This window comes from Lepisma saccharinum, chromosome 29, assembly GCF_977018435.1.
Source record: "Lepisma saccharinum chromosome 29, izLepSacc3.1, whole genome shotgun sequence".
Classification (NCBI taxonomy): Eukaryota; Metazoa; Arthropoda; class Insecta; order Zygentoma; family Lepismatidae; genus Lepisma; species Lepisma saccharinum.
In genome coordinates this window covers 10,975,926-11,003,027 of record NC_139257.1, presented here as the reverse complement: position 1 = coordinate 11,003,027, position 27,102 = coordinate 10,975,926, and the positions used below count along the sequence as shown (strand labels likewise).

General features: G+C 41.4%; 2 protein-coding genes across 2 annotated transcripts in view; one reads left to right on the top strand and one right to left on the bottom strand.

Moving 5' to 3' along the window:
• LOC145981385 (uncharacterized) overlaps window positions 1-27,102 on the top strand; it is a 446,659-nt gene that overhangs the window by 131,143 nt on the left and 288,414 nt on the right. The window lies entirely within an intron of this gene.
• Window positions 4,921-27,102, bottom strand: part of LOC145981148 (uncharacterized) — an 85,844-nt gene continuing 63,662 nt past the window's right edge. The window contains exons 4-5 of the mRNA XM_083114274.1: window positions 9,445-9,503; window positions 4,921-5,238 (exon numbers count right to left, since the gene is read on the bottom strand). Coding sequence (XP_082970400.1) covers window positions 4,921-5,238; window positions 9,445-9,503 — 377 coding nt within the window. The remainder of the gene's footprint in view (window positions 5,239-9,444; window positions 9,504-27,102) is intronic.

The window sequence follows — 27,102 nt, the reverse complement described above, 5'->3', positions numbered from 1 at the left end:
GAGAGCGCCATTTCAATGGAAATCTGCATTGTTAAGAGTTCACCATCTGATTTGCTTTTAGGTTACTCGTTTCTGCAAAAATATGAGGCGGAAATCAATCTTAAACATAGGAAATTATATTTAAAGGTGGAAAGAGAGTCCATTGAAAATAAGCTAGAAGAGGATAGTTCCATAGATAAGCAGATGAGCATCCGGAAATTTGAAGCTAGCTGTGACAAGTGGACCACTCCACCCGAAGATATAAAAAAGAAGATTGACTCTAGTCTGTTGCTGAGCATGGAACAAAAAGCCAAACTATTTAAAATTTCCTGGCTCATAAGAAGGTGTTTTCAGAAAGGCCTAACACAGCCAAAGGCTTAATGAATTAACGAGTAATGTTCCAGTGAGCCAGAGACGATATCCAATTCCTGTAGCAAAAAGAGAGAAATTGTAAACTATACTGCAAAAACGAATGGATTGGAGTGTTATTGTGCCATATAACTCGCCTTATTTAAATCCTCTCATTGTGGTAGATAAGCCAGACGGTACAGCAAGACCGTGATTTGGTTTTATATCTCTCAGCAAGCTGAGTATTGTTCCCAAGAGTTGAGTTGAACCAAAAGACGAAGCTCTCCACAAGTTCAAAGGCGCAAAGTATTCTACATATGGGTATCTTCAGTATCCAGTTAAGCATGAGTGTCAGCGGTACACGGCGTTTTCCTACAAAGGTCGTCAATGGATGTTTGCAAAGATGCCTTTTGGTCTTGCAAATGCAGTTCTAGTGTTTGTCGCGGCGATGCACTTCATATTCGGACCTGAGAGACTCCTTCTTGACTCAGTACATAGGTGACTTGTTAGTTTTCGACAGTAATCTGCAGATGCATTTTCATCATGTTAATTATGCTTTGTCTACATTGAAGGTAATTGGAATGACCGTAAAACTAAAAAATGTGATCTGGTCTGTCCGAGATTTTATATGTCGGTCACATTGTTTCAGGGGTTGCCATCCGAGTAGATCCGAAAAAGAGTGATGCTATTTTAAAGTTTCCTGGACCGAGATGTAGAAAAGATGTTCGAAAATTTAGGACTCTCTGGCTTGAGAAAGAAATATATTGGCAATTTCGCTGTGAAAGTCGAGCTCCTGTGTCAGATTCTGTCGGAAGATATGAAGTTTCAGTGGACACATTTAGAAGATCAGGCTTTTGAGTTGATGAAACGGGAACTGATTATTGCACCTGCCCTGTCGCTGCCTGATTTTTCAAATGAGTTTTGTTTACAATCGGATGCTTGTGCTAAAAGATTTGGCTGCGTACTTTTTCATAATTTTGGTCGAGATGTTCATGTTATCCAATATGCCAGCCGGACGAAACAACGAACTCCATTTCTCTATACATGCGATTTTACTTGGAATCAAACTTTTTGCAGTTTATCTTAAAGGACGAAAGTTCAAAATTTATACGGGTCACAAAGGATAGCAGTGGCTGCAGAACAGTAAGAATTGGAACAGTCGCTGGGCAAGCTGGTCGCTTAAAATACAATCTTATCAATTCAAAATCAAATATATACAAATTTGTGTGTTTGTTCCAGCATAACTCTCGAACGCCTGGAGCAATTTCAACCAAACTTAGTACACATGTCATTTGCGATCTGGAAAGAAATACTGTGAGGGTAAGATACCCCTGGCACACCTAAGGGTAGGGGTGGAAGGGGGACATGAAAAAATAATCGAAAACGACCGATATTAGTGTGGAATCCATAGTTTTTAGGGTCGCTAAGATGAATAGTGACAGTACGAATGCCGTTCAAACACCTGGCACACCTAGGGGTTGGATTGGGAAGGGCGTGACATATAAAAATAATCGAAAAAGACCGATGTTACCCACCAACGAGAAAAGTGATACTGAGAAAAGTTGTTTGTCCGTTTTGACGGTCCGTGGGCGCCATTTAAATGACACTCTCTATATATACAAGTTGTCCCATGTAACTTGACAAATCGAAATATCGAGAGAAATATGCATCGAATGAAAAAATGTTCCGTATGAAGGTATAATACTATTGTAGGAGCAAGTCACCTACGCCATAATGAACCCATCCCGCCACCCCCGGGGGGAGGGGCAGGGGCAACCTTGAAATATTAAAAGGGGACCCCTATTTTTTATTGCAGATTCGAATTGGACATCCGAAAATACGTAAGTTTTGTCCAACACATTTTGTTCCATGCGTGATAGATACATGGCGCCATCCGTTCGCCTCTCACAATCGGGGTGCTAGATGCAATTATTCCATGAAATGCTTGAAATGATGTCCTCGAACTTCACATATGATTGGACACAACGCAGAAGTGTATCTGCATTTAGTATTCGTTCGATCATGTTTGCGCGCGTTGATATACACGTTCTTTCAAATAATACTACAAAAAGAAATCCGGCGACGTAAGGTCTGGCGATCTGGCAGGCCCATGTACTGGACCGTCTCCACCGATCCAACGATCATTGTACATGCGGTTTAATTACTCCCGTGCTACTATTGCATTATGTGCTGGACAACCGTCGTGTTACAACCACATGTGCTGTCACAGTGCAAGGTTTACGTCGTCAAGGAATGTCGGTAATTCCTCCTCCCTCCTCCAAAAACCTTCAACATTTATGACCGTCCAAAGTACCGTCAATAACATGACCAATCAGTTTGTCGCCCATGATTCCACACAACACGTTAACCGAGCAGGGACGTTGACGTTCAACTTCACGCAACCAATGTGGGTTCCCACACTCCATTAATGCATATTGTGACGATTAACCTGACCGTGGTTTGTGAAGGTTGTCTCGTTGGAGAAAAGTACTCTACGAAAGATCTGCTGGTCGACTAGTATTTGTTCGCATGCCCATTCACAAAACACCACTCAATTGTGAAAATCGTTGCCATGAAATTCCTGATTCATCGATACGTGATAGGGATGACATTTGGGACGTTTCAATATTCTCCAAACACTATTCGGTAAAATTCCTTACTGTTATAATATTACTCGCGTACTCTCCTGGGGATTATGAGCCACCGCGGCTATGACTGCAATTTGATTATTCTGTCCAGTAGCAGTTGCGCTACGAACTCTTTTTTTAGGTTGTACACTTCCTTCGGCACGAAACTGTTTGACAACTCGAATAAACGAAGAACGCGATCGTAACCTGTCAGGAAAACGTTTCGCATAAAGGGTCACAGCATCGTCGATGTTCCTTCTGCATTCACCATAAACAAGGATAATTTCATTTTCTTCTTCTACGTATGGGTGTGCGGTACAGACTTTTTCGTGTCGAGACAAGATCGGGACGGGAAATTTTTTAAATCCCGACATTCGGGACGGGAAATATTAGCTATTTCACGACAAATTCGGGAAATTTTCGGGACGGGAAATATTCAAAATTTCCTCAAACTCTGTAAATCTCGAATTCTACACGTCATCTTCACCTTAAGTGATTGTTTTTGCATTTCTGGTACAAAAACTAACAATTTCTGATAAGTTCCAGACATCTACAATGCAGAAAACGTCGAGAATTAACGACTTTTTAAAATGACCATTCGGTATTTCCCGACTGCTCGTGAACCCGAAAAGTCGGTCCCGGTCCTGACTTTTCGGGATCCCGCACACCCCTACTTCTATGGATAGAGAATCCATGATGTTCGATACCCCACTTAACCTGTATCTTTTGACTCTTGGCGGCCACACAGCACTGACCATTACAATCACTGACTACTGAGAGCGCGAGCACAATGCTTTTAGGCTACAGTATCCCTCCTCCCACACTTGCCAGCCGCACACCCAAAACTTTGCGCTTAGTGCGCCATCTTTCTATCACGAATGGAACAAAATGTGTCCGACAAAACCTACGTATTTTCGGACGTCCAATTCGAATCTGCAATAAAAAATTGGGGTTCTCTTTTAACGGGGATGGCGGGGTGGGTTCAATGTAGGGTAGGTGACTTGCCCCCCACAATACTATTATACCGTGTGTTCATTTCGATCTTCAGCTTAGAGATCGGGAGAAGCGTGGCGGGCGGCACTGACGGAGTTGCCGACATTTGCGGCCTGTAATCCCACTTGTTTTTATGGACATATGCAGACATTTATATAAATATTGCGAAACGAGCACTAATCTGTGTTATAACACGCAAAAGTTCTGTAATTCATCACACAAATAAATACGCTTTAGAAACGATGTTAAGAGCCACGGATAATAAAACATTTTAATCATAATTTTGACCAGTAACGTCCTGCTTAAGTTTATATCCTTGAAAGAGTTTTGTGTCGATGGGGATCGTTTGGAGGTTTCAAATGTTTAACACTGTATCAAGATTACGCTGCAGACGAAACCGATAAAAGTCAATTGTTTTCGTGAGCTTCGTTGCAATCCGAAATCTCCGAGCTCGAGTTTTTTGTTCCTTCGCGACTATATGAAGACAGAGCTGTGAATATAGTGGCGAGCAGATGTAAACCAAGAGCGTGTTAATTTCGTACTGTACGCAAGAGTGTTATTCTTGGTTACTTGCCGTTACTGGTTTGTGTTATTGCAGTGTGTATGTGTGTTGTGTCAGTGAGACGATTGGAATGCCAGCCGCAAGGTTCACGTTACCAGGGGAGGCTGATAAGTTCTCGGCCCGACCCAGAAGGACTTTAGCTACAGGCACGAAAGTTTCAGGTTATTCAACGTATTCTCCCCGAAAGTCTACACACTTGGCACTTTGTTGTTCCAACTTCTCTAAAACCTCCAAAAAAAATGATTTCTCCTGGTCTGCAAAAACTGTTCGGCAGCTGCTATAACCTCGTTATCACTTCTAAATTTATGTCCTTTCAGAACTTTTTTCAGTCTAGGGAAGAGATAATAATCAGAGGGCGCAAGGTCTGGTGAGTGAGGTCAATGCACTGAAACCCTAGGTCCTCCAGAAAATTCAATGTTCTTCCAGAGCCTTGTGAACGGGAGCATTGTCCTGCAGAAACAACACACTTCTTCTCAATTTTCCCTGGCGCTTTTCCTTAAGAGCGTCCTTTAACTTAGACAGAAGACTGCAGTAATACTCTGATGTTATGGTTTGTCCCTTTGGAAGGTAGTCTGATAACAAAACACCATCCTTATTCCAGAATATTGAGGCAAGCAGACCTGCGGACCTCTGTGCTTTGAATTTCTCTGGCCTGGGAGATCCTGAGTGGTGCCACTCGCATGATTGCTGTTTGGTCTCAGGATCAAAGTAGCGGAACCAACTTTCATTCTGGGTAACAAGCCGATTAAAAAAATCGTCCTTAGAGTTCGCAAAATACTGCAAAATCACCTGAGAAGATGCCACATGTTTGCGTTTCTCATCGGCGTTCAAACATTTGGGCACCCATTTCGCGGAAACTTGTGCATGTCCAACTGATCATGGATTATTGACCAGACACATTCTTTGGATATGCGCAAGGTCTCAGCTATCGCTAGAAGTCAAATTCGTCGGTTACTCAAAATCAGGTCATGAATCTCATCCAGTTTTTCCAGAGTTGACACTGACACTGGCCTCCCACACCTTTCACGATCTTCTGTGGAAAAATCACCACGCTTAAAGTTTGAGCACCATTTCTTCACAGTGTAGTAAAGAAGAAATGGTACATGCTAGTCACCCAATGTGTCTAGCATGGAACCATGGATTTCCTTCGGCGACTTCTGTTACAGGAAGAAGAACTTCATGACATCCCCAACTCCTCCTTGGTAAATTCCACATTTGGCTGCGCCATACTTCAATCAATGGTCTGTAAAGGAAAAACCTTTAGTGATACGATCATCCCAGCTTCCACTTAAACTTCCATAAGATCAATGGTTCAAATGCAATGCATGATTTCAGGATGACGTGTGAGGAAGGGGGTCAGGCCGAGAACTTATCAGCCCCTCCTCGTAGAACAAATAATTTTTATGTATGACACTTACGTGAGAACAGACTCATGTCGAGACGTTTGTAAGCAATTTGTACAGAAATTCCCAGGCGTTTCACCTCCACATAGAGATACGGTTAAACATCTTGTCCTTAAATTATGAGAAACTGGATCGTTAAATTGTAAAACACCTAAGCAAAAACGACGGATTCTAACCGAAGCAAAACTCGATGAAATTGGTGCAGGGTTAGAACGTTCTCCAAACAAACCTCTACGCCGTGTTTCACAGAAGATGGGAGTGTCAAAATCATCAGCACATACAGCCACTAAGCTACTAAAATTAAAACCGTACATAGTTTCTATAGTGCAAGAATTACAGCCCATGACAACGCAAGTAGAGTAAATTTCTGTAGTTGGGTTTCGCAGAATATTGTAGATGATATTGTTGATCCACAGTTAATATTTTTTTTCGGATGAGACATGGTTTCACTTGCGTGGTCATGTTTGTTCACAGAACAATAGATACTGGAGCACTGAAAATCCCAGAAAAATACACGAAGTTCCGTTACATGATGCAAAAATTGATGTGTGGTGTGCTGTAAGTGCAAAAAGAATAATAGGGCCTATATTTTTTGAAGACACAATAAATTCAGAGAGGTACCTCTCACAAATACTCGCGCCAATTTTTCAGTTGTTATCAGATAATGAGAGACAAGATGGGTATTTTCAACAAGATTCGGCCACAGCCCATACCGCCGCTGATTCTTTGGACGCTATAAGGGAGGTGTTTGATGACAGAATAATTTATAGAGGTTTATGGCCTTCACGTTCGCCAGATCTTACCGTATGTGACTATTATTTGTGGGGAACCTTAACAAACAGAGTCTACCGAAATAACCCTCATAGCATCGACGAACTAATAGACAATTTAAGGCCAGAACTTGGAAGAATTACAGAAGAAGAACTTTAGCGTGTGTATCAAAATTTCATCAAAGGATGCCGGGAATGTGTGAATGTAGGTGGACATCACTTTGAACAACTGTTATAACACAGGTTAGTGCTCGTTTTGCAATATTTATATAAATGTCTGCATATGTCCATAAAAATAAGCGGGCATTTATCTGAGAAACTATTTATGTCTCCTGATTTTTTTGTTGGTTACAATGTTGACTCAGTGACCTATTCAATTAGACAGTCTGTGTATAACGGCACAAGAGATTCTTTCTCTTAAATTTTAACATTAATATTGGTTATTGTATTGCAATTGCTTCTAATGAAAGTAATACGAACCTAGGTGCTGTCCAAAGTTACGGGATGAAAAAATATACCATTGCATTATTGTAAGCGATGTATCCAGTAAATGGGTTTTGAATTGAGAGTGTTTAAATGTAGTTGGTAAAATTCACAAATCACTAACGTTTCTCATTCTAAATAAAATTTGATACAATAAGCTACATAACGCACTATATAAGTTATTTTCTTTCATATTCTGAAAATTAATTTCTAACTTGAAATTCCATCACTCCTTTCAGATAGCTGTAAGTAGAAAATAATCTTCAAAATTAAACCTAATTATAATATACAGAAGTATCTAATACTTGTTGAAACTCGATAAATAGTATTTTGTGTAATGTTTACAGCATTAAGCTGATTAAAACTTCATAGTATTTAGCAACAAAAGTTAAATATGTGTCATGAACATAGAATAGGAAAGTATGTTTTAAATGTTGAGAAATTCTTGTGAAGCAAGTGAATTGCATTACATATAAACAGACAAACAGGTGAGCACTAACGCTGTGGTTCTATTTGAAATTACAGCCCTGCTGAAAATGTTTGCTGTTTTCAGTAGAAAAATCTATTGTTTTTAATTGTACCTTATTGTGTTCCCTAAAATATACTGAAACCAAATGATTTTCTATTAATCACCTTTAGCTGGTCTAATGTACAGCTACAGTACACATACAGTAGAAGAACTATAAGTGAAAATTTTCCCTTCAATATTATATTTTATATGGTATGTAGTGTTTTTCGATTAACATATTTGCTGTAAAATAACTTTCAATTCCTCCTGATTAACAATTTTTATTTATATCTATTTCAAAATTTGATCGCAGTAGATGTTTCAATTGATCTACTGAGAACAGTAGACAACATTTTCAGCAGAGGAGATATTCAAAGGTTTGGTGTAGATTGGAAACAGGAGAGACTCATCAATCTGTACATTAAACAATTAGTTAAATTGAGAATAGAAGAAATTACAGAGGAAAGTGAAATTAGAGGACATGTACAATATTCGACATCCACTTCGAAGAATTGGTAAAGAACTTTCTTCAGAATGAAGCGGGTAGGGTAATAATAGAAAGAAGAAGAATCAAACATATAAAATTTGCGAACGACATGGCTGTACAAGCAGAACAGCATACAAGGGAGAGACCAAGGGTAATTGACTTGAGAATTCCTACATGAGCTGTAATCAGTAAGGGAAATTGAGAATAACAGTGACACAAGAATCCTTTAGTAAATTAAGAAGTGTATATATGGACTTTTGGACAATGAACTAAGAAAGTGACTAACGAAGTTCTTTGTGTGAAGTGTAGCGTTGTGTGGTGCAGAAACCGGTACGTTACAAAGATGCAAGGAAGAACAACTAAAAGCTGTAGAAATATGGACACTGTCTAAGAATGAACACCGAAATTAAATACTACTTAAGATTCACTTTCATCAGTGTACAATGAGTTTCTGACTTCGTTGAAATTATTTTCCATTTCAGTCCCTGAAATTTTCAGGAGAAGGGAAAACTCCCTCCATTTAAAATATTTACTTTATTGGCGTGTTTATGTCGAACACTGTCTCATAAGTTTTTCCATGGATCGGGTTAGAACTTGATTTTAGATGTTATTCAGATGCTAGTTTATTACGAAAATGGCCTCCTCCACGAATATAGTGATAATATTTTGTCCTGCAAGCAAGGGATTCCATCACTGGTGTTCAGTGGCACCGATTGGGTTCTAAAAGCGGGGAACAAAGTGCCAAAACTGCGGGGGGAGAACAGTTTACTTTTCCTTGGTCCATAAAGTTTAACATAATGCGGGAGCGAAAGATACAAAAAGTGGAGGCAATAGCTTCTTCCTAATCGCCGTCACTGCTGGTGTTACCATATTGCCTACTAGCTAAGATCGTGCATCAAACCGTAGGTCATAGCCAAATTAAACGGTCTGAGTATGTACGAAGCGCAACAAACTGTTTCGAATTATCTTTAACATTCAATGTTACAGTAGATCCTCGTCTTTCCAGTGGCTTTACTTTGGGTATTGGATTTCAATTTGCATTTAATGAACGAAGATATGTAAGTCAAGATATTGTCTAAACTTGCAGTATGGAGAACACTATTATTGCACCATTATATGCAAATACTGTATATGGCCAATTAGTTTTAATTCTAAAGTATGTAAATATACTTTCCAAAATTCACAGTTCACTAAGTTCAGAATCAAAGTAGAAAGGTATATAGTGGGTTATATAATACATAATCTAAAATATTCTTTACATTACGCTGAAATAAAAGTTCTAACCTGAAATTCCATATCTCTGTTCAGGACTAGGTAAGTAGAGTTGTTAGGAATGAAGAAATCTGAAAAAATAATGTTAAAAAAATAGGAATAGAGGTAAGATCTACATTTTGTCAGCGAATATTAATATGTGCAATACATGCGTACATTTCTTATTTCCGTAATACAATTTTAGACTACCAATTGCATTAAAAAAAAAAACAAATTAAGTAACAGAGTTCAGGAATTAAAATTTTCCCTATGACCGCCATTTTGATTTCGTGATAACAGACAAACGAGAGCTTAATGACCTGGGGTGTGGATCGTTTTACATTCCGGAATGAATGCACTGTTTTCTGCCGGAAATAAAATATTCTATTTCTTATCCTATCTTTTCAACCTACTACAGGGTGAGGCAAAAGTCCGGCACTACCCTTTTAATTTGAAAACTACGTGACGGAGTTCGATGAAATTTCAGATATGGGTAATTTGAGTGGTGTCACGCCAGATGGGGCTAGTGTGTATCATGGCGGCCATCTTGGAAGCCGCCACCTTGGAATTACATTCAGACTTTTAATTGGGAATGGTGTCATGTAGCATACTATTTTACATGTGTGTTTTCTCAGAAATATGAATATGCAGTTACTTCTCCTAACGTTATTTGGTGAGGATATTTTCACAGTTGAAGTTCACATTTGGCGTAATGTAATGGGTTGGTATTTATTTGTTCCAGGTGATCTAACATGGCTCTAACCGTCCAAGAACGGATCAAAATGGTTGTTATAAGTGGAGAGCGCAGTGCCAAGGTCATTGCAGAAGATTTCAATGCTGGCATCCAGAGAGAGACGTCTCACATAACACAGTGTTGCGTGTAATGCAAACGTTTAAGGAGACGGGATCCGTGTCCGACACAGAACGTAGTGGACGGCCGAGAACAGCTACCGACGAAGAAACAGCAACGGCAATCGTGGCATCCTTAGTCAAGAGGCCGGAACGTAGTACCCGGAGTTTGGCTTCAGTCCCAGAAGTCAGAAGTCCATACTCCGTGTGTTGCATCTAACAAGTGGCATCCCTACAAAATTCAAACGCAGCAGTTCTTAACTGAGGATGACCCAGACAGGCGGTTGCAGTTTGCAGACTGGGCTTTGGCTAGTTGCAAAGAGGATCCCTAGTTCCCGAAAAGTGTTCTGTTTAGCTACCAGGCCATACTATTCGTGAACGGTGAGGTAAATAAGTAGAACCATCTTTATTGGTCAGTTACCAACTCATCATGGACAGATCCTTGTAAGGAAGTCGGTGTGGCAAAGGTAATGGTGTGGTTTGGGATAAGGAACACCCGAATTGTGAGACCTGTCTTCATTCATGGCAACCTGAATGGGGAGAGATATCTGAATATTCTCCAGGAAGATGTGTTCCCCTCATTGATGAAACCAGACGGCGGACTATCATCCTATTTCCAGCATAACGGCGTGCCTCCGCACTACGCGTTGTGTCAGGCAGTGGTTGGATGAACAGTTCTCAGGTCACTTGATTGGTTGAAGAGGGCCCACTGAGTGGCCACCCGGTTCTCCGGACCTTGATCAAACAAGCATGTTACTGTACAGAACGGGCAACACATAGAGCACATCTTCCAGGATGCCGAATGTGAACTTCAACTGTGAAAATACCCTCACCAAATAAAGTTAGTGGAAAAATACCTGCATATTCATATTTCTGAGAAAACGAACATGTAAAATGATATACTACATGACCCCCTTCCCATTTGAAAATCTAGATGTATTTCCAAGATGGCGGCTTTCAACATGGCCGCCATGATACACACTAGCACCATATGGTTTCAAGCGACTGTTCCAATTCTTACTGTTCTGCAGCCACTGCAATCCTTTGTCATCAGTATAAATTTTGAATTTTCGTCGTCCTTTACGATAAACTGCAATACAAACTATAAAATTAAATCTGTAATATGTGATAATGATGACATAAATAATTCATTCATATGTTATATTTTAGCAAAAATTATTATATAATAGTGTAGTTGAGAAATTGAACTCATAAGCAATGCTTTTGCTTTCGGAACTTTACCAAATGAAATGTAAGTCAAAAAAAAAGAATAAAATCCCAATGAAATAATCATTTAGAAATTTACCAAGTATCCTTTGAGTGTTCAACATATAATAACAATAAGAAAACTCTTGCCTAAATCGATATATTCCCCTCATTTGAGTCAAAATAAGCGCACAAAAGGTTTTACAAAAAGTAAGAGCCTTGTTGAAATAAACTACACATAAGTTACACATAAAGTAAGTTCACTAGTGGAACTAAAGATTTGATACTTATAAACCAATACGCTTGAAATACATCATCTGTCAAATAATATACTCATTTCATTGTTCAATATCATGTAGTTCTCTTAGAAAATACTTGTGGCATCACCGAATAAAAGATGGTGAAATATTATGAAAAATCACTCCCCCTTCACTGATTAGTTACATTATCCTTTGTTGTTTGGTTCCTCACAATGTTACTTCCTGGAACAACTTTGGCAAAAATCTGTTCTGAAACACCTGTGAACTCAACTTAGTTCAATGCTCAGAAGTTCCGCACCACAGCGTAATCATAATTTGTTCTATAAAACGACCGTTGATAGAACCAATGATAAGGCATTCTGCACTCTGGTGCAAACCTGAGCTGAATATTAATTAAGTGATCTACTTTGACCAAAACCCGCTCTGAAAAATACACGACCCTTTTTCTGATTGGAGAATCATATTTTCTTTTGTTCTCGAGACCTTGTTGTCATTGATCTACACCGGAAGAGAATTTTAATTCGGCGGTCCACCTTTGTCTACCTTCTGTCACAAATTCGGATATATGGAGTTCATCTCGGATCTGTGTCTTACATACTACAAGCTTAAACTATTTAAAAGTATTATGTAGAACTCTCTGATTCACCACGCTGGATAACCGTGGTTTGAGTCTGAGAATAGCCCAAAATATTGGTTTCACTTTTACTAACGTCCATTATGGGCATTTATATAGCTTAATCAACACTAAAGATTTTACTTTAATTTTCAATAACCTTAACATACATCAGATACCTTCAGGTAATTCTTGAATAATCACATAGCTTTATATAGAGAGAGCACCTATTACACCTAATTAACTAATATTTATATATTTTAGTTATACAGTAAAACCTCGTTAATCCGGACACCGATAACCCGGACTAGGCTTAATCTGGACAGGCAAAAGGAAAAAAAACAGAATGCAAGGTATTAAATGTCGCTAGAAGTCAATAATCGCATTCATCATATTTCTTCGTAACGGCTAAGAATACGTACATCCAACGTCCATGGGAGAACTTCCAAAAGAAAAAGCAGACAACCACTTACAAAATTCTGTTTCCTGCAGACTTTCGGGAAGAAGACGCATTGACACAGGGATGCCCTCGGCATATTTTTGTAAAACTCTGGTCACTATAATACGTGGTTGTACAAACCTATACCCTTTAAATACACCATAATAAACGTGTTTTGTTGCTATAAATGGAGTTTTAGTGCCTTTTTCTCTGTTATTTTAGGTTATTTCAGTTAAACCTGACTTTCGTTAAACCGGTCAACTTATCCCCCATTAGTCTGGATTAACGAGGATTTACTGTATTATAAAATTCATGTACTTCTAAAAATCATACATTATTCATAAAGTTGGAAGAAATTGGACCGAATTTATATAAAACTGTTAATAGGGCATAAAGCATTAATCTTAACGTGTTCTAAAGCATGTCTAAACACTTAAAGGAAACTGTCGATATCTGATTCTTTTACTCGTACCAATTCGAAGAAACATTTAGCAATGTGATTCGAAATATAATAAAACACAGAATGGGTTAATAAGCTCTTAATAGTATATACATATTATGCATTAAGTGAACTCTATTACACATTCAAACGAAAACAAATATTCACGAGGTCTACGAATTTTTTTCGAAATGAATTATCCGTTTGACCACATGAAAATACATTAATATGTTTATCTGTATTGTTACTTTTCTGATCCCACTGGTATTGTGACCCTCTCGTAGGATTATTTTGGATTTCTAGCTTTAAATAAGAATATAATAGTACCTCTCAGATTATAATTCCCTTTAACTTTTCTCTCTTATTTTATTCGATCACTGTCACATAATTTTCCCCATGAATCGAGTTAGAACTTGATTGTAATTGTTATACAGATGAGTGTTAATTTCGAAAATGGCCTCCTCCTTAAATATAGTGACAATGTTTTGTCCTCTATGCAAGGGGACCAGGATTCGATCACTTGTGTTACCATATTGCATACTAGCTAAATCATATATGAAAACCGTAGGTCAATGCCAAATTATACGGTCTGAGTATGTAGAACTGCGAAAAGCTGTCTCGAATTATCTTTAACATTTGATTTTACAGTAGATAGTAGTCCAATTAAGCCGGTTCTGGAACCGAAAATGAGGCTCGGTGAGGCTCGCCTTAATGGATTTCTCTCGTAAGGCATGAGCCTCATTTTCTCGCAGTGTTGCCAGCTGCTTACTCGAAAAAATCACCAAGGTTTTTTTTGGGTCTAACGTAGCCTAAAGCAAGGAGCTGGCAACCTTGCTTGAGGTTTGCCTTAATAGATTTCTCTTGTAAGGCATAAGCCTTATTTTCTCGCAGTGTTGCTAATATTTTACTCGAAAAAAATCACCAAGGTTTTTTTTTGTCTAACCTAGCCTAAAACAAGGAGCTGGCAATCTTGCTTGAGGCTTGGCTTACAGTGCATAAAGCAAGGAGCTGGCAATCTTGCTTGAGGCTTGTCTTACAGTGCATAAAGCAAGGTTGCCAACCTACTGGTATTTTTGCCATAATTTTTTACAAAAAAAAAAAGAGAGGAGAGAGAGAGGGAAGAGTTAAACAACCGACAAGTACCAACACCCATCTACAGCTTTTTTTGGTCTAACCTAACCTAAAGCAAGGAGCTGGCAATTTTACTTAAGACTTGCCTTACAGTGCATAAAGCACTGGTATTTTTGCCATAGCTTTTTACAAAAAAAAGAGAGAAGAGAGAGAGAGAAGAGTTAAACAACCGACAGCTGCCAACACCCACCCTAACCTACTCTAACCTAACCTAACCTAACCTAACCTAACCTACTCTAACCTAACCTAACCTAACCTAACCTAACCTAACCTAACCCAACCTACTCTAACCTAACCTAACCTAACCTAACCTAACCTACTCTAACCTAACCTAACCTAACCTAAAGCAAGGAGCTGGCAACCTTGCTTGAGGCTTGCCTTACAGTGCATAAAGCAAGGTTGCCAACCTACTGGTACTTTTGCCATGGCTTTTTACAAAAAAAAGAGAGAGGAGAAAGAGAGAGGGGGGAGTTAAACAACCGACAGCCCACCTACAGTTTTTTTTGTCTAACCTAACCTAAAGCAAGAAGCTGGCAACTTTGCTTGAGGCTTGCGTTACAGTGCATAAAGCAATTTTTGCCAACCTAACCTACATATACTAAACAAGAAGATAGGTTAGGTTAGGTTAGGTTAGGTTAGGTTAGGCAACAAACACGCACTGCCGTAAAAGAGGGAGATATGGGTGGATGGTAATATAGTATGCGTGTGCGTGTGTGCGTATAATATGTAGCATTATTAACTAGAGTGTGTTGGCAATTTACTTGCAACTAAAAAAAAATAGAGATGCCAATTTTGCTGTAAGGTGAAGAGAGAGAGAGAGATTTATGGCCGGCAACAGTGGTGAGCGATGTCCTCTTATTGTAAATTTTTTCCAAGTCCCAAAAAAAAGAGAGAGGCCAATGTTTATATATTGTGACTTTTGTAAACTTCTCTCGGGGAAACGATGTGCCACACACACGTGCGCGCTTATGTATTGTGACGCAAACAAACAAACAAAATAATAATTGTTGTTTTTTAAGATTCCTGGCCCCTAACCCCGCCAGGGTGCGTGGTGCCCAACCCAAAAAGGTTCTAACGGCTACGGCTCTAGATAACCGTACCTCTGTAGGGTTTCACGTGTTTTTTTTTCCCCCAAACTTCCATGAAACTCTACAGAGGACCTCCGTAATGCATGCAACGTGTACTAACGACTCTAGTGTTATTTGATGTTGTAATATTTTTGGATATAGAGTTTTATTGTGAGATATAGATAAAAATAATTATGTTTATTATAATATTTTCTTGATGAAGATGGAGAATATGTGTGTGTTACAAATAAAGTTGCATGCTTTTTTTTAGTATGTGTGTATGTGTTTTTGATGTTTCGACAGCATCTGAAACGATAAAAAAAGAAATTTTATTGTTAATTTTCACGTGTAAAAACAACAACAAATTTTTTTGTGCAAATTCTGATTGTCTCTCGTGCTATAGTGCAAAAAAGATATTGTAACTGATAACTAATGAAATTGACATTGTAACTGATCTGAACTAGTGAAATTCGTATTGTGCTATTGTAACTGATTGTGCTAGTACAAAAAATTTCTTATTTGTGCAAGAAAAGATGTTAAAAAACTTGTTAAAACTGCTCTGTGACCCTCTCGTTCTTCACGTCGTAGGCGAAGGACTTCTCTGCAATCAGGATGACACTGCATAGGGTATCCTCGGGCAAGGCATCGTGGAACTCGCAGACGACCTTGATGTTGGTTCGATCGTTGACCACAACCTTTTTTCTCTTAGATGTGTTGATGACGGTCATGGGTCTCCGTGCTTTGAACTCGCTGGGCGTGTAGTACATGTCCACGCTTCCCTCGGTCACGCGTTTGTAAGCCGAGAACGCTTCGTAAAGTTTGAGGTAATCGTTTTTTGTCACGTCGAGGTTGTAATTCTCGCGCGAGAACACTTCGTTGCGTCCATTCTTCAGATAAACGTTCTTGATCTTGCAGTCGTCGAACTTGCTGGAATTTTTCTCCTGATTCTTGTCCCGCCCGGTCTGAAAAAGCACTACGACGAAATCTGGCATGTCGAACTGTATGTTGTTGAACTGCGTCGTCACGTCGAATTCCATGTGACTTCCCGACGCCACCTTCTGCACGCACTGGTAACCGTGAAAGTGAATCGGCACCTGCGGATTTTTCAAGATCTCCGCTTTGTACTTGAGGGCGTAGTTCGTTTCGTATTCCACCACCGGCATTCTCAATTCCATGCTCCGGATGACGCACTTGGCTGCTTCGGGTAAAGTGTTGGCTATCGGCGTGGTGCCGTCCGGACCCAAAGTAGCGTATCGCATCAGTGCGTCGTTGTCGTTGGCCGCTCTTCGAAACGTGATCCTCAGTCCTCCCTTCCACATGATCTCCTTGTAGTCCGAGAAGAAACCAGGCAGCAGACGCATGGGAAAAAGCACCGTGTGACTTCTCGTCGATATTTTGGCCCCGGCTTCGAATCCCCCGGCCTGGTAGTACGCTGCGTCCGTTTTGGATAATTTCAACGTTCCCACTGCCGTCGACGTGATGCCTGGATAATCTATTCTGTCGATGACGGTGTTGTGTTTCCTCACCTCCACCTGCGAGAACAGGTGAGGCACGAAGTTGTCCACGAGTATCAAGTTTGCTGCTGCGGGAAACGCGTCTCCGCTTTTTTTCTTCACCACGTCGAATTGAAGGTAGAGGTCCGCTCTGTGAGGATGAACGAACCCGTCGCCTACGTCCACGTCGTATTCGATCTCCCTGTTTGCTTCGTTCAGATTGGCGAACGTAGGTTCTATTCATATTTTTACTTACGTATAGGCGTACATGATGAATCAGCAAACATATTTTTTCTAAGTCTTGCCGTTTCCAAGATAACCCTATTTCCGGTCGCCATTTTCGATTTCCGAGCATAGGTTCTATTCATATTTTACTCACGTATAGGCGTACGTGATGAATCCGAAAACAGATTTCTCCTAAGTCTTACCGTTTCCAAGATAACCCCACTTCCGGTCGCTATTTTCGATTTCCGAGCATAGGTTCTATTCATATTTTTTCTCACATATAGGTGTACGTGATGAATCACCAAACAGATTTTTCATAAGTCATGAATTGGAGGGTTCTATGACAACCTATATTAATTCTCGTAAGAGAACAGAACGTGTCCTACGGGGCAAGTTAAGGGGCATGTGCATGGCCAAAGGGGGAGTTCCTTTGCGCGCTCAAGCATGATTTAATTTTATTATATTTTCAGATTGACCACAAAACAAGGTGTTGACAGGCAGTGTGTATATATATTGTAAGAAGATGTTTCATTATCAACCTCTACTTCTTGCAGTACATCCTGGACACAGCGTTGCAGGTTAACAAAGGACTTTTGGTCAGTATATATATATTTTTTTAAAACTGTTCGGTTACTCGCTCGTTCCTGACATCATACACAAAAGTTTTCTCCGCGATGAGGATGACGCTACACAGAGTGTCGGCAGGCAAGGCATCGTGGAACTCGCACACAATCTTGATGTTGGTGCGATCGTTAACAACCACCTGCTTTCTTTTAGATGTGTTGATGACGAACATGGGTCTGCGAGCTATGAACTCGTTTGGATTGTAGTACACGTCCACGTTACCGGAAGTCACTCGTTTGTAAGCTGTGTACGCCTCGTACAGTTTCAGGTAGTCCTCTTCTGCGATGTTTAGGTTGTAGTTCTCACGTGGGAAAACTTCGTTCCTGCCATTTTTGAGGTAAATGTTCTTAATCTTGCAGTTGTCGAACTGGCTTGAATTTTTCTCCTGATTGTTACCCCTTCCTGTCTGGAAGAGTACGGCTGCAAACTCGGGCATGTCGTACCGAATGTTGTTGAATTGCGTGGTTACGTCAAATTCGAAATGATTGCCGGAAGCAGGTTTTTGCACACACTGGTAGCCATAAAACTGAATGGACACTTGAGGATTCTTCAGGATGTCGGTTTTGTACTTGAGAGCATAGTTTGATTCGTATTCTACCACTGGCACGCGCAGCTCCATGGATCTTACAATACACTTGGCAGCGTCGGGTAGTGTGTTGGGAAGCAAGGTAGTCCCGTCCGGGTCCAAAGTGCTGTATCGCATCAGTGCGTCGTTGTCGTTGGCAGCTCTGCGAAAAGTGACGCGCAAACCACCCTTCCACATGATCTTCTTGTAGTCCGAGAAGAAACCGGGCAGCAGACGCATGGGAAACAGTACTGTGTGACTTTGAGTTTTGATTTTTGTACCTGCTTCGAATCCCCCTGCCTGGTAGTATGCTGCATCGGTCTTGGAGAGTTTCAGTGTTCCCACGGCAGTCGAGGTAATCCCGGGGTAGTCAACCCTATCGATGACGGTGCCGTGCTTTCTAACTTCCACCTGCGAGAATAGGTACGGCACAAAATTATCTACGAGTCTTAGGTTTGCGTTGGCAAGAAATGCTTCGCCGTTGTCTCTCTTCACTACATCAAACTTGACGTACAAATCAGCTCTGTGAGGGTGAATGAATCCATCCCCGACGTCCACATCGTATTCTATCTCTCGATTCGCTTCGTTAAGGTTGGCAAACGTGCGACGGTTGGGAGGGAAGGACTGCAACTCGTAACTTTCGATTTGTTCCATGATGGCTATTTATTATATGTTAATCTCCACGACGGCAGTGGTCGCGGCTCCAGCAAAATCAACCACCTCCCCTTTTTTGTTTGTCACTGCTAATTCTATGTTGTCTATGCGATTACGATATACAGGAAAGTATATCGGTGGGGAGGGTGTGTAGATAATTGGCTCCATGAACTCAGAGTTTGGTTTGAACGTAACGATAATACCTGTCTGCTTGTGACTCCCTGGGATGCCGTCAGAGGATTTGGTGATCATATCTTGATTATTTTTTACAGAGCAGTTCGGGTAGGTTGTTATTTATAGACCCCACCCCAATTTTTTTTTTGTTTTGTGTTCATGGCGATGGTCGTACCTAATGCGGCGACCCGTTCGCCCAGCGAGACGTCTCTGCTGACGAGTCTCCCGAAAGCTGCGTGCTCTAACTTTCTGTCAGCATCATGACGTACATCGAGATCGGTATTGGTATTGTAGGCAATATCGTGATTCTTGCATGCAGCATCCAGGGGATTCACACCCTTGTCGCCTCTTTTTAGTCGCTGTTCGAGTTTGGTACCGGGACCGCGGTACTGGTAACCTGGCAAGTGCATCTTGAAGGGTAGCTTGTTGATGATGTCGTTCACGAGACCTCGACCTTCGGCCACGTTCCAAAATTTCGGAGGTAGGGTGTTGATGATTTTGATGAGGTACCCTATGTCTTTGTCGTCATTCACAATGAAGTTGGCAAGCTTGGAGCTAACCATGTCCACAATTCCTACCTTCTCGTTGCGAAAGTTGCTGTTGGCTGTATTCTCCTCTCCTGCAATAACCAACAACCTGTCTATGAGCTTGCGCACGTCGTCAACCCACACAAACTTTTTGGGCAGGTTGTTGTAGAGTTTGACGCCGCTGCCTGTTTTGACCTGGTTCCATATCGGCTTGATGAGGTTCTTGTATTTTTCGCCGCTGCTAGATTTGACGCGATTCTGCGTAGCGTCGTTGTTTTGGTACAAGGCATCCGTCATGATCAAAATTTCCTTGTAACTTTGGTAATCTTCGTCTGTGTAATCTCTTGGCTGCTTTTTTTGGTGATGAGTTCCCACAGTCCAACCGTGCCGGGATACCTGTTCCAGCTGTTTTTCTCACCCAAATTGACTTTCACCTTGTCACTCTCGAACGTGACTTTCGATTTTCCGATTTTCCAAACCACGCCCTTGTTGAGTTCCATGGTTGGGTACAATCCGAAAACCTCGTTTTTCTCGAACTAAACTCAACGGCCTGTTGATCAATCAATTTTCGGAACGCTGCTCTTCTTGCTGGAACAGTGACGATTTCGGATTGTATTTTCCGTCGTTGGGTTTCCTCGTCATGTCGATCGTCGCGAATCCGAAATCGTCACTGTTCCAGCAAGAAGAGCAGCGTTCCGAAAATTGATTGATCAACAGGCCGTTGAGTTTAGTTCGAGAAAAACGAGGTTTTCGGATTGTACCCAACCATGGAACTCAACAAGGGCGTGGTTTGGAAAATCGGAAAATCGAAAGTCACGTTCGAGGGTGACAAGGTGAAAGTCAATTTGGGTGAGAAAAACAGCTGGAACAGGTATCCCGGCACGGTTGGACTGTGGGAACTCATCACCAAAAAAAGCAGCCAAGAGATTACACAGACGAAGATTACCAAAGTTACAAGGAAATTTTGATCATGACGGATGCCTTGTACCAAAACAACGACGCTACGCAGAATCGCGTCAAATCTAGCAGCGGCGAAAAATACAAGAACCTCATCAAGCCGATATGGAACCAGGTCAAAACAGGCAGCGGCGTCAAACTCTACAACAACCTGCCCAAAAAGTTTGTGTGGGTTGACGACGTGCGCAAGCTCATAGACAGGTTGTTGGTTATTGCAGGAGAGGAGAATACAGCCAACAGCAACTTTCGCAACGAGAAGGTAGGAATTGTGGACATGGTTAGCTCCAAGCTTGCCAACTTCATTGTGAATGACGACAAAGACATAGGGTACCTCATCAAAATCATCAACACCCTACCTCCGAAATTTTGGAACGTGGCCGAAGGTCGAGGTCTCGTGAACGACATCATCAACAAGCTACCCTTCAAGATGCACTTGCCAGGTTACCAGTACCGCGGTCCCGGTACCAAACTCGAACAGCGACTAAAAAGAGGCGACAAGGGTGTGAATCCCCTGGATGCTGCATGCAAGAATCACGATATTGCCTACAATACCAATACCGATCTCGATGTACGTCATGATGCTGACAGAAAGTTAGAGCACGCAGCTTTCGGGAGACTCGTCAGCAGAGACGTCTCGCTGGGCGAACGGGTCGCCGCATTAGGTACGACCATCGCCATGAACACAAAACAAAAAAAAAATTGGGGTGGGGTCTATAAATAACAACCTACCCGAACTGCTCTGTAAAAAATAATCAAGATATGATCACCAAATCCTCTGACGGCATCCCAGGGAGTCACAAGCAGACAGGTATTATCGTTACGTTCAAACCAAACTCTGAGTTCATGGAGCCAATTATCTACACACCCTCCCCACCGATATACTTTCCTGTATATCGTAATCGCATAGACAACATAGAATTAGCAGTGACAAACAAAAAAGGGGAGGTGGTTGATTTTGCTGGAGCCGCGACCACTGCCGTCGTGGAGATTAACATATAATAAATAGCCATCATGGAACAAATCGAAAGTTACGAGTTGCAGTCCTTCCCTCCCAACCGTCGCACGTTTGCCAACCTTAACGAAGCGAATCGAGAGATAGAATACGATGTGGACGTCGGGGATGGATTCATTCACCCTCACAGAGCTGATTTGTACGTCAAGTTTGATGTAGTGAAGAGAGACAACGGCGAAGCATTTCTTGCCAACGCAAACCTAAGACTCGTAGATAATTTTGTGCCGTACCTATTCTCGCAGGTGGAAGTTAGAAAGCACGGCACCGTCATCGATAGGGTTAACTACCCCGGGATTACCTCGACTGCCGTGGGAACACTGAAACTCTCCAAGACCGATGCAGCATACTACCAGGCAGGGGGATTCGAAGCAGGTACAAAAATCAAAACTCAAAGTCACACAGTACTGTTTCCCATGCGTCTGCTGCCCGGTTTCTTCTCGGACTACAAGAAGATCATGTGGAAGGGTGGTTTGCGCGTCACTTTTCGCAGAGCTGCCAACGACAACGACGCACTGATGCGATACAGCACTTTGGGCCCGGACGGGACTACCTTGCTTCCCAACACACTACCCGACGCTGCCAAGTGTATTGTAAGATCCATGGAGCTGCGCGTGCCAGTGGTAGAATACGAATCAAACTATGCTCTCAAGTACAAAACCGACATCCTGAAGAATCCTCAAGTGTCCATTCAGTTTTATGGCTACCAGTGTGTGCAAAAACCTGCTTCCGGCAATCATTTCGAATTTGACGTAACCACGCAATTCAACAACATTCGGTACGACATGCCCGAGTTTGCAGCCGTACTCTTCCAGACAGGAAGGGGTAACAATCAGGAGAAAAATTCAAGCCAGTTCGACAACTGCAAGATTAAGAACATTTACCTCAAAAATGGCAGGAACGAAGTTTTCCCACGTGAGAACTACAACCTAAACATCGCAGAAGAGGACTACCTGAAACTGTACGAGGCGTACACAGCTTACAAACGAGTGACTTCCGGTAACGTGGACGTGTACTACAATCCAAACGAGTTCATAGCTCGCAGACCCATGTTCGTCATCAACACATCTAAAAGAAAGCAGGTGGTTGTTAACGATCGCACCAACATCAAGATTGTGTGCGAGTTCCACGATGCCTTGCCTGCCGACACTCTGTGTAGCGTCATCCTCATCGCGGAGAAAACTTTTGTGTATGATGTCAGGAACGAGCGAGTAACCGAACAGTTTTAAGAAAAAAAATATATACTGACCAAAAGTCCTTTGTTAACCTGCAACGCTGTGTCCAGGATGTACTGCAAGAAGTAGAGGTTGATAATGAAACATCTTCTTACAATATATATACACACTGCCTGTCAACACCTTGTTTTGTGGTCAATCTGAAAATATAATAAAATTAAATCATGCTTGAGCGCGCAAAGGAACTCCCCCTTTGGCCATGCACATGCCCCTTAACTTGCCCCGTAGGACACGTTCTGTTCTCTTACGAGAATTAATATAGGTTGTCATAGAACCCTCCAATTCATGACTTATGAAAAATCTGTTTGGTGATTCATCACGTACACCTATATGTGAGAAAAAATATGAATAGAACCTATGCTCGGAAATTCAAAATGGCGACCGGAAGTGGGGTTATCTTGGAAACAGTAAGACTTAGCAAGAATCTGTTTGCGGATTCGTCATGTACACCTATATGTGAGAAAAAATATGAATAGAACCTATGCTCGGAAATTCAAAATGGCGACCGGAAGTGGGGTTATCTTGGAAACAGTAAGACTTAGCAAGAATCTGTTTGGTGATTCATCATGTACACCTATACGTGAGAAAAAGTATGAATAGAACCTATGCTCGGAAATCCAAAATGGCGACCGGAAGTGGGGTTATCTTGGAAACGGTAAGACTTAGGAAAAATCTGTTTGGTGATTCATCATGTACACCTATACGTGAGAAAAAATATGAATAGAACCTATGTTCGGAAATCCAAAATGGCGACCGGAAGTGGCGTTATCTTGGAAACGGTAAGACTTAGGAGAAATCTGTTTGCGGATTCATCACGTACGCCTATATGTGAGAAAAAATATGAATAGAACCTATGCTCGGAAATCCAAAATGGCGACCGGAAGTGGCGTTATCTTGGAAACGGTAAGACTTAGGAGAAATCTGTTTGCGGATTCGTCACGTACGCCTATATGTGAGAAAAAATATGAATAGAACCTATGCTCGGAAATCGAAAATAGCGACCGGAAATAGGGTTATCTTGGAAACGGCAAGACTTAGAAAAAATATGTTTGCTGATTCATCACGTACACCTATACGTGAGAAAAAATATGAATAGAATCTATGTTCGGAAATCGAAAATAGCGACCGGAAGTGGGGTTATCTTGGAAACGGTAAGACTTAGGAGAAATCTGTTTTCGGATTCATCACGTACGCCTATACGTGAGTAAAATATGAATAGAACCTATGCTCGGAAATCGAAAATGGCGACCGGAAATAGGGTTATCTTGGAAACGGCAAGACTTAGAAAAAATATGTTTGCTGATTCATCATGTACGCCTATACGTAAGTAAAAATATGAATAGAACCTACGTTCGCCAATCTGAACGAAGCAAACAGGGAGATCGAATACGACGTGGACGTAGGCGACGGGTTCGTTCATCCTCACAGAGCGGACCTCTACCTTCAATTCGACGTGGTGAAGAAAAAAAGCGGAGACGCGTTTCCCGCAGCAGCAAACTTGATACTCGTGGACAACTTCGTGCCTCACCTGTTCTCGCAGGTGGAGGTGAGGAAACACAACACCGTCATCGACAGAATAGATTATCCAGGCATTACGTCGACGGCAGTGGGAACGTTGAAATTATCCAAAACGGACGCAGCGTACTACCAGGCCGGGGGATTCGAAGCCGGGGCCAAAATATCGACGAGAAGTCACACGGTGCTTTTTCCCATGCGTCTGCTGCCTGGTTTCTTCTCGGACTACAAGGAGATCATGTGGAAGGGAGGACTGAGGATCACGTTTCGAAGAGCGGCCAACGACAACGACGCACTGATGCGATACGCTACTTTGGGTCCGGACGGCACCACGCCGATAGCCAACACTTTACCCGAAGCAGCCAAGTGCGTCATCCGGAGCATGGAATTGAGAATGCCGGTGGTGGAATACGAAACGAACTACGCCCTCAAGTACAAAGCGGAGATCTTGAAAAATCCGCAGGTGCCGATTCACTTTCACGGTTACCAGTGCGTGCAGAAGGTGGCGTCGGGAAGTCACATGGAATTCGACGTGACGACGCAGTTCAACAACATACAGTTCGACATGCCAGATTTCGTCGTAGTGCTTTTTCAGACCGGGCGGGACAAGAATCAGGAGAAAAATTCCAGCAAGTTCGACGACTGCAAGATCAAGAACGTTTATCTGAAGAATGGACGCAACGAAGTGTTCTCGCGCGAGAATTACAACCTCGACGTGACAAAAAACGATTACCTCAAACTTTACGAAGCGTTCTCGGCTTACAAACGCGTGACCGAGGGAAGCGTGGACATGTACTACACGCCCAGCGAGTTCAAAGCACGGAGACCCATGACCGTCATCAACACATCTAAGAGAAAAAAGGTTGTGGTCAACGATCGAACCAACATCAAGGTCGTCTGCGAGTTCCACGATGCCTTGCCCGAGGATACCCTATGCAGTGTCATCCTGATTGCAGAGAAGTCCTTCGCCTACGACGTGAAGAACGAGAGGGTCACAGAGCAGTTTTAACAAGTTTTTTAACATCTTTTCTTGCACAAATAAGAAATTTTTTGTACTAGCACAATCAGTTACAATAGCACAATACGAATTTCACTAGTTCAGATCAGTTACAATGTCAATTTCATTAGTTATCAGTTACAATATCTTTTTTGCACTATAGCACGAGAGACAATCAGAATTTGCACCAAAAAATTTGTTGTTGTTTTTACACGTGAAAATTAACAATAAAATTTCTTTTTTTATCGTTTCAGATGCTGTCGAAACATCAAAAACACATACACACACACTAAAAAAAAAGCATGCAACTTTATTTGTAACACACACATATTCTCCATCTTCATCAAGAAAATATTATAATAAACATAATTATTTTTATCTATATCTCACAATAAAACTCTATATCCAAAAATATTACAACATCAAATAACACTAGAGTCGTTAGTACACGTTGCATGCATTACGGAGGTCCTCTGTAGAGTTTCATGGAAGTTTGGGGGGAAAAAAAACACGTGAAACCCTACAGAGGTACGGTTATCTAGAGCCGTAGCCGTTAGAACCTTTTTGGGTTGGGCACCACGCACCCTGGCGGTGTTAGGGGCCAGGAATCTTAAAAAACAACAATTATTATTTTGTTTGTTTGTTTGCGTCACAATACATAAGCGCGAACGTGTGTGTGGCACATCGTTTCCCCGAGAGAAGTTTACAAAAGTCACAATATATAAACATTGGCCTCTCTCTTTTTTTTGGGACTTGGAAAAAATTTACAATAAGAGGACATCGCTCACCACTGTTGCCGGCCATAAATCTCTCTCTCTCTCTTCACCTTACAGCAAAATTGGCATCTCTATTTTTTTTTTAGTTGCAAGTAAATTGCCAACACACTCTAGTTAATAATGCTACATATTATAAGCACACACGCACACGCATACTATATTACCATCCACCCATATCTCCCTCTTTTACGGCAGTGCGTGTTTGTTGCCTAACCTAACCTAACCTAACCTATCTTCTTGTTTAGTATATGTAGGTTAGGTTGGCAAAAATTGCTTTATGCACTGTAACGCAAGCCTCAAGCAAAGTTGCCAGCTTCTTGCCTTAGGTTAGGTTAGACAAAAAAAAACTGTAGGTGGGCTGTCGGTTGTTTAACTCCCCCCTCTCTCTTTCTCCTCTCTCTTTTTTTTGTAAAAAGCCATGGCAAAAGTATCAGTAGGTTGGCAACCTTGCTTTATGCATTGTAAGGCAAGCCTCAAGCAAGGTTGCCAGCTCCTTGCTTTAGGTTAGGTTAGGTTAGGTTAGGTTACGTTAGGTTAGAGTAGGTTAGGTTAGGTTAGGTTAGGTTAGGTTAGAGTAGGTTGGGTTAGGTTAGGTTAGGTTAGGTTAGGTTAGAGTAGGTTAGGTTAGGTTAGGTTAGAGTAGGTTAGGGTGGGTGTTGGCAGCTGTCGGTTGTTTAACTCTTCTCTCTCTCTCTTCTCTCTTTTTTTTGTAAAAAGCTATGGCAAAAATACCAGTGCTTTATGCACTGTAAGGCAAGTCTTAAGTAAAATTGCCAGCTCCTTGCTTTAGGTTAGGTTAGACCAAAAAAAGCTGTAGATGGGTGTTGGTACTTGTCGGTTGTTTAACTCTTCCCTCTCTCTCTCCTCTCTTTTTTTTTTTTGTAAAAAATTATGGCAAAAATACCAGTAGGTTGGCAACCTTGCTTTATGCACTGT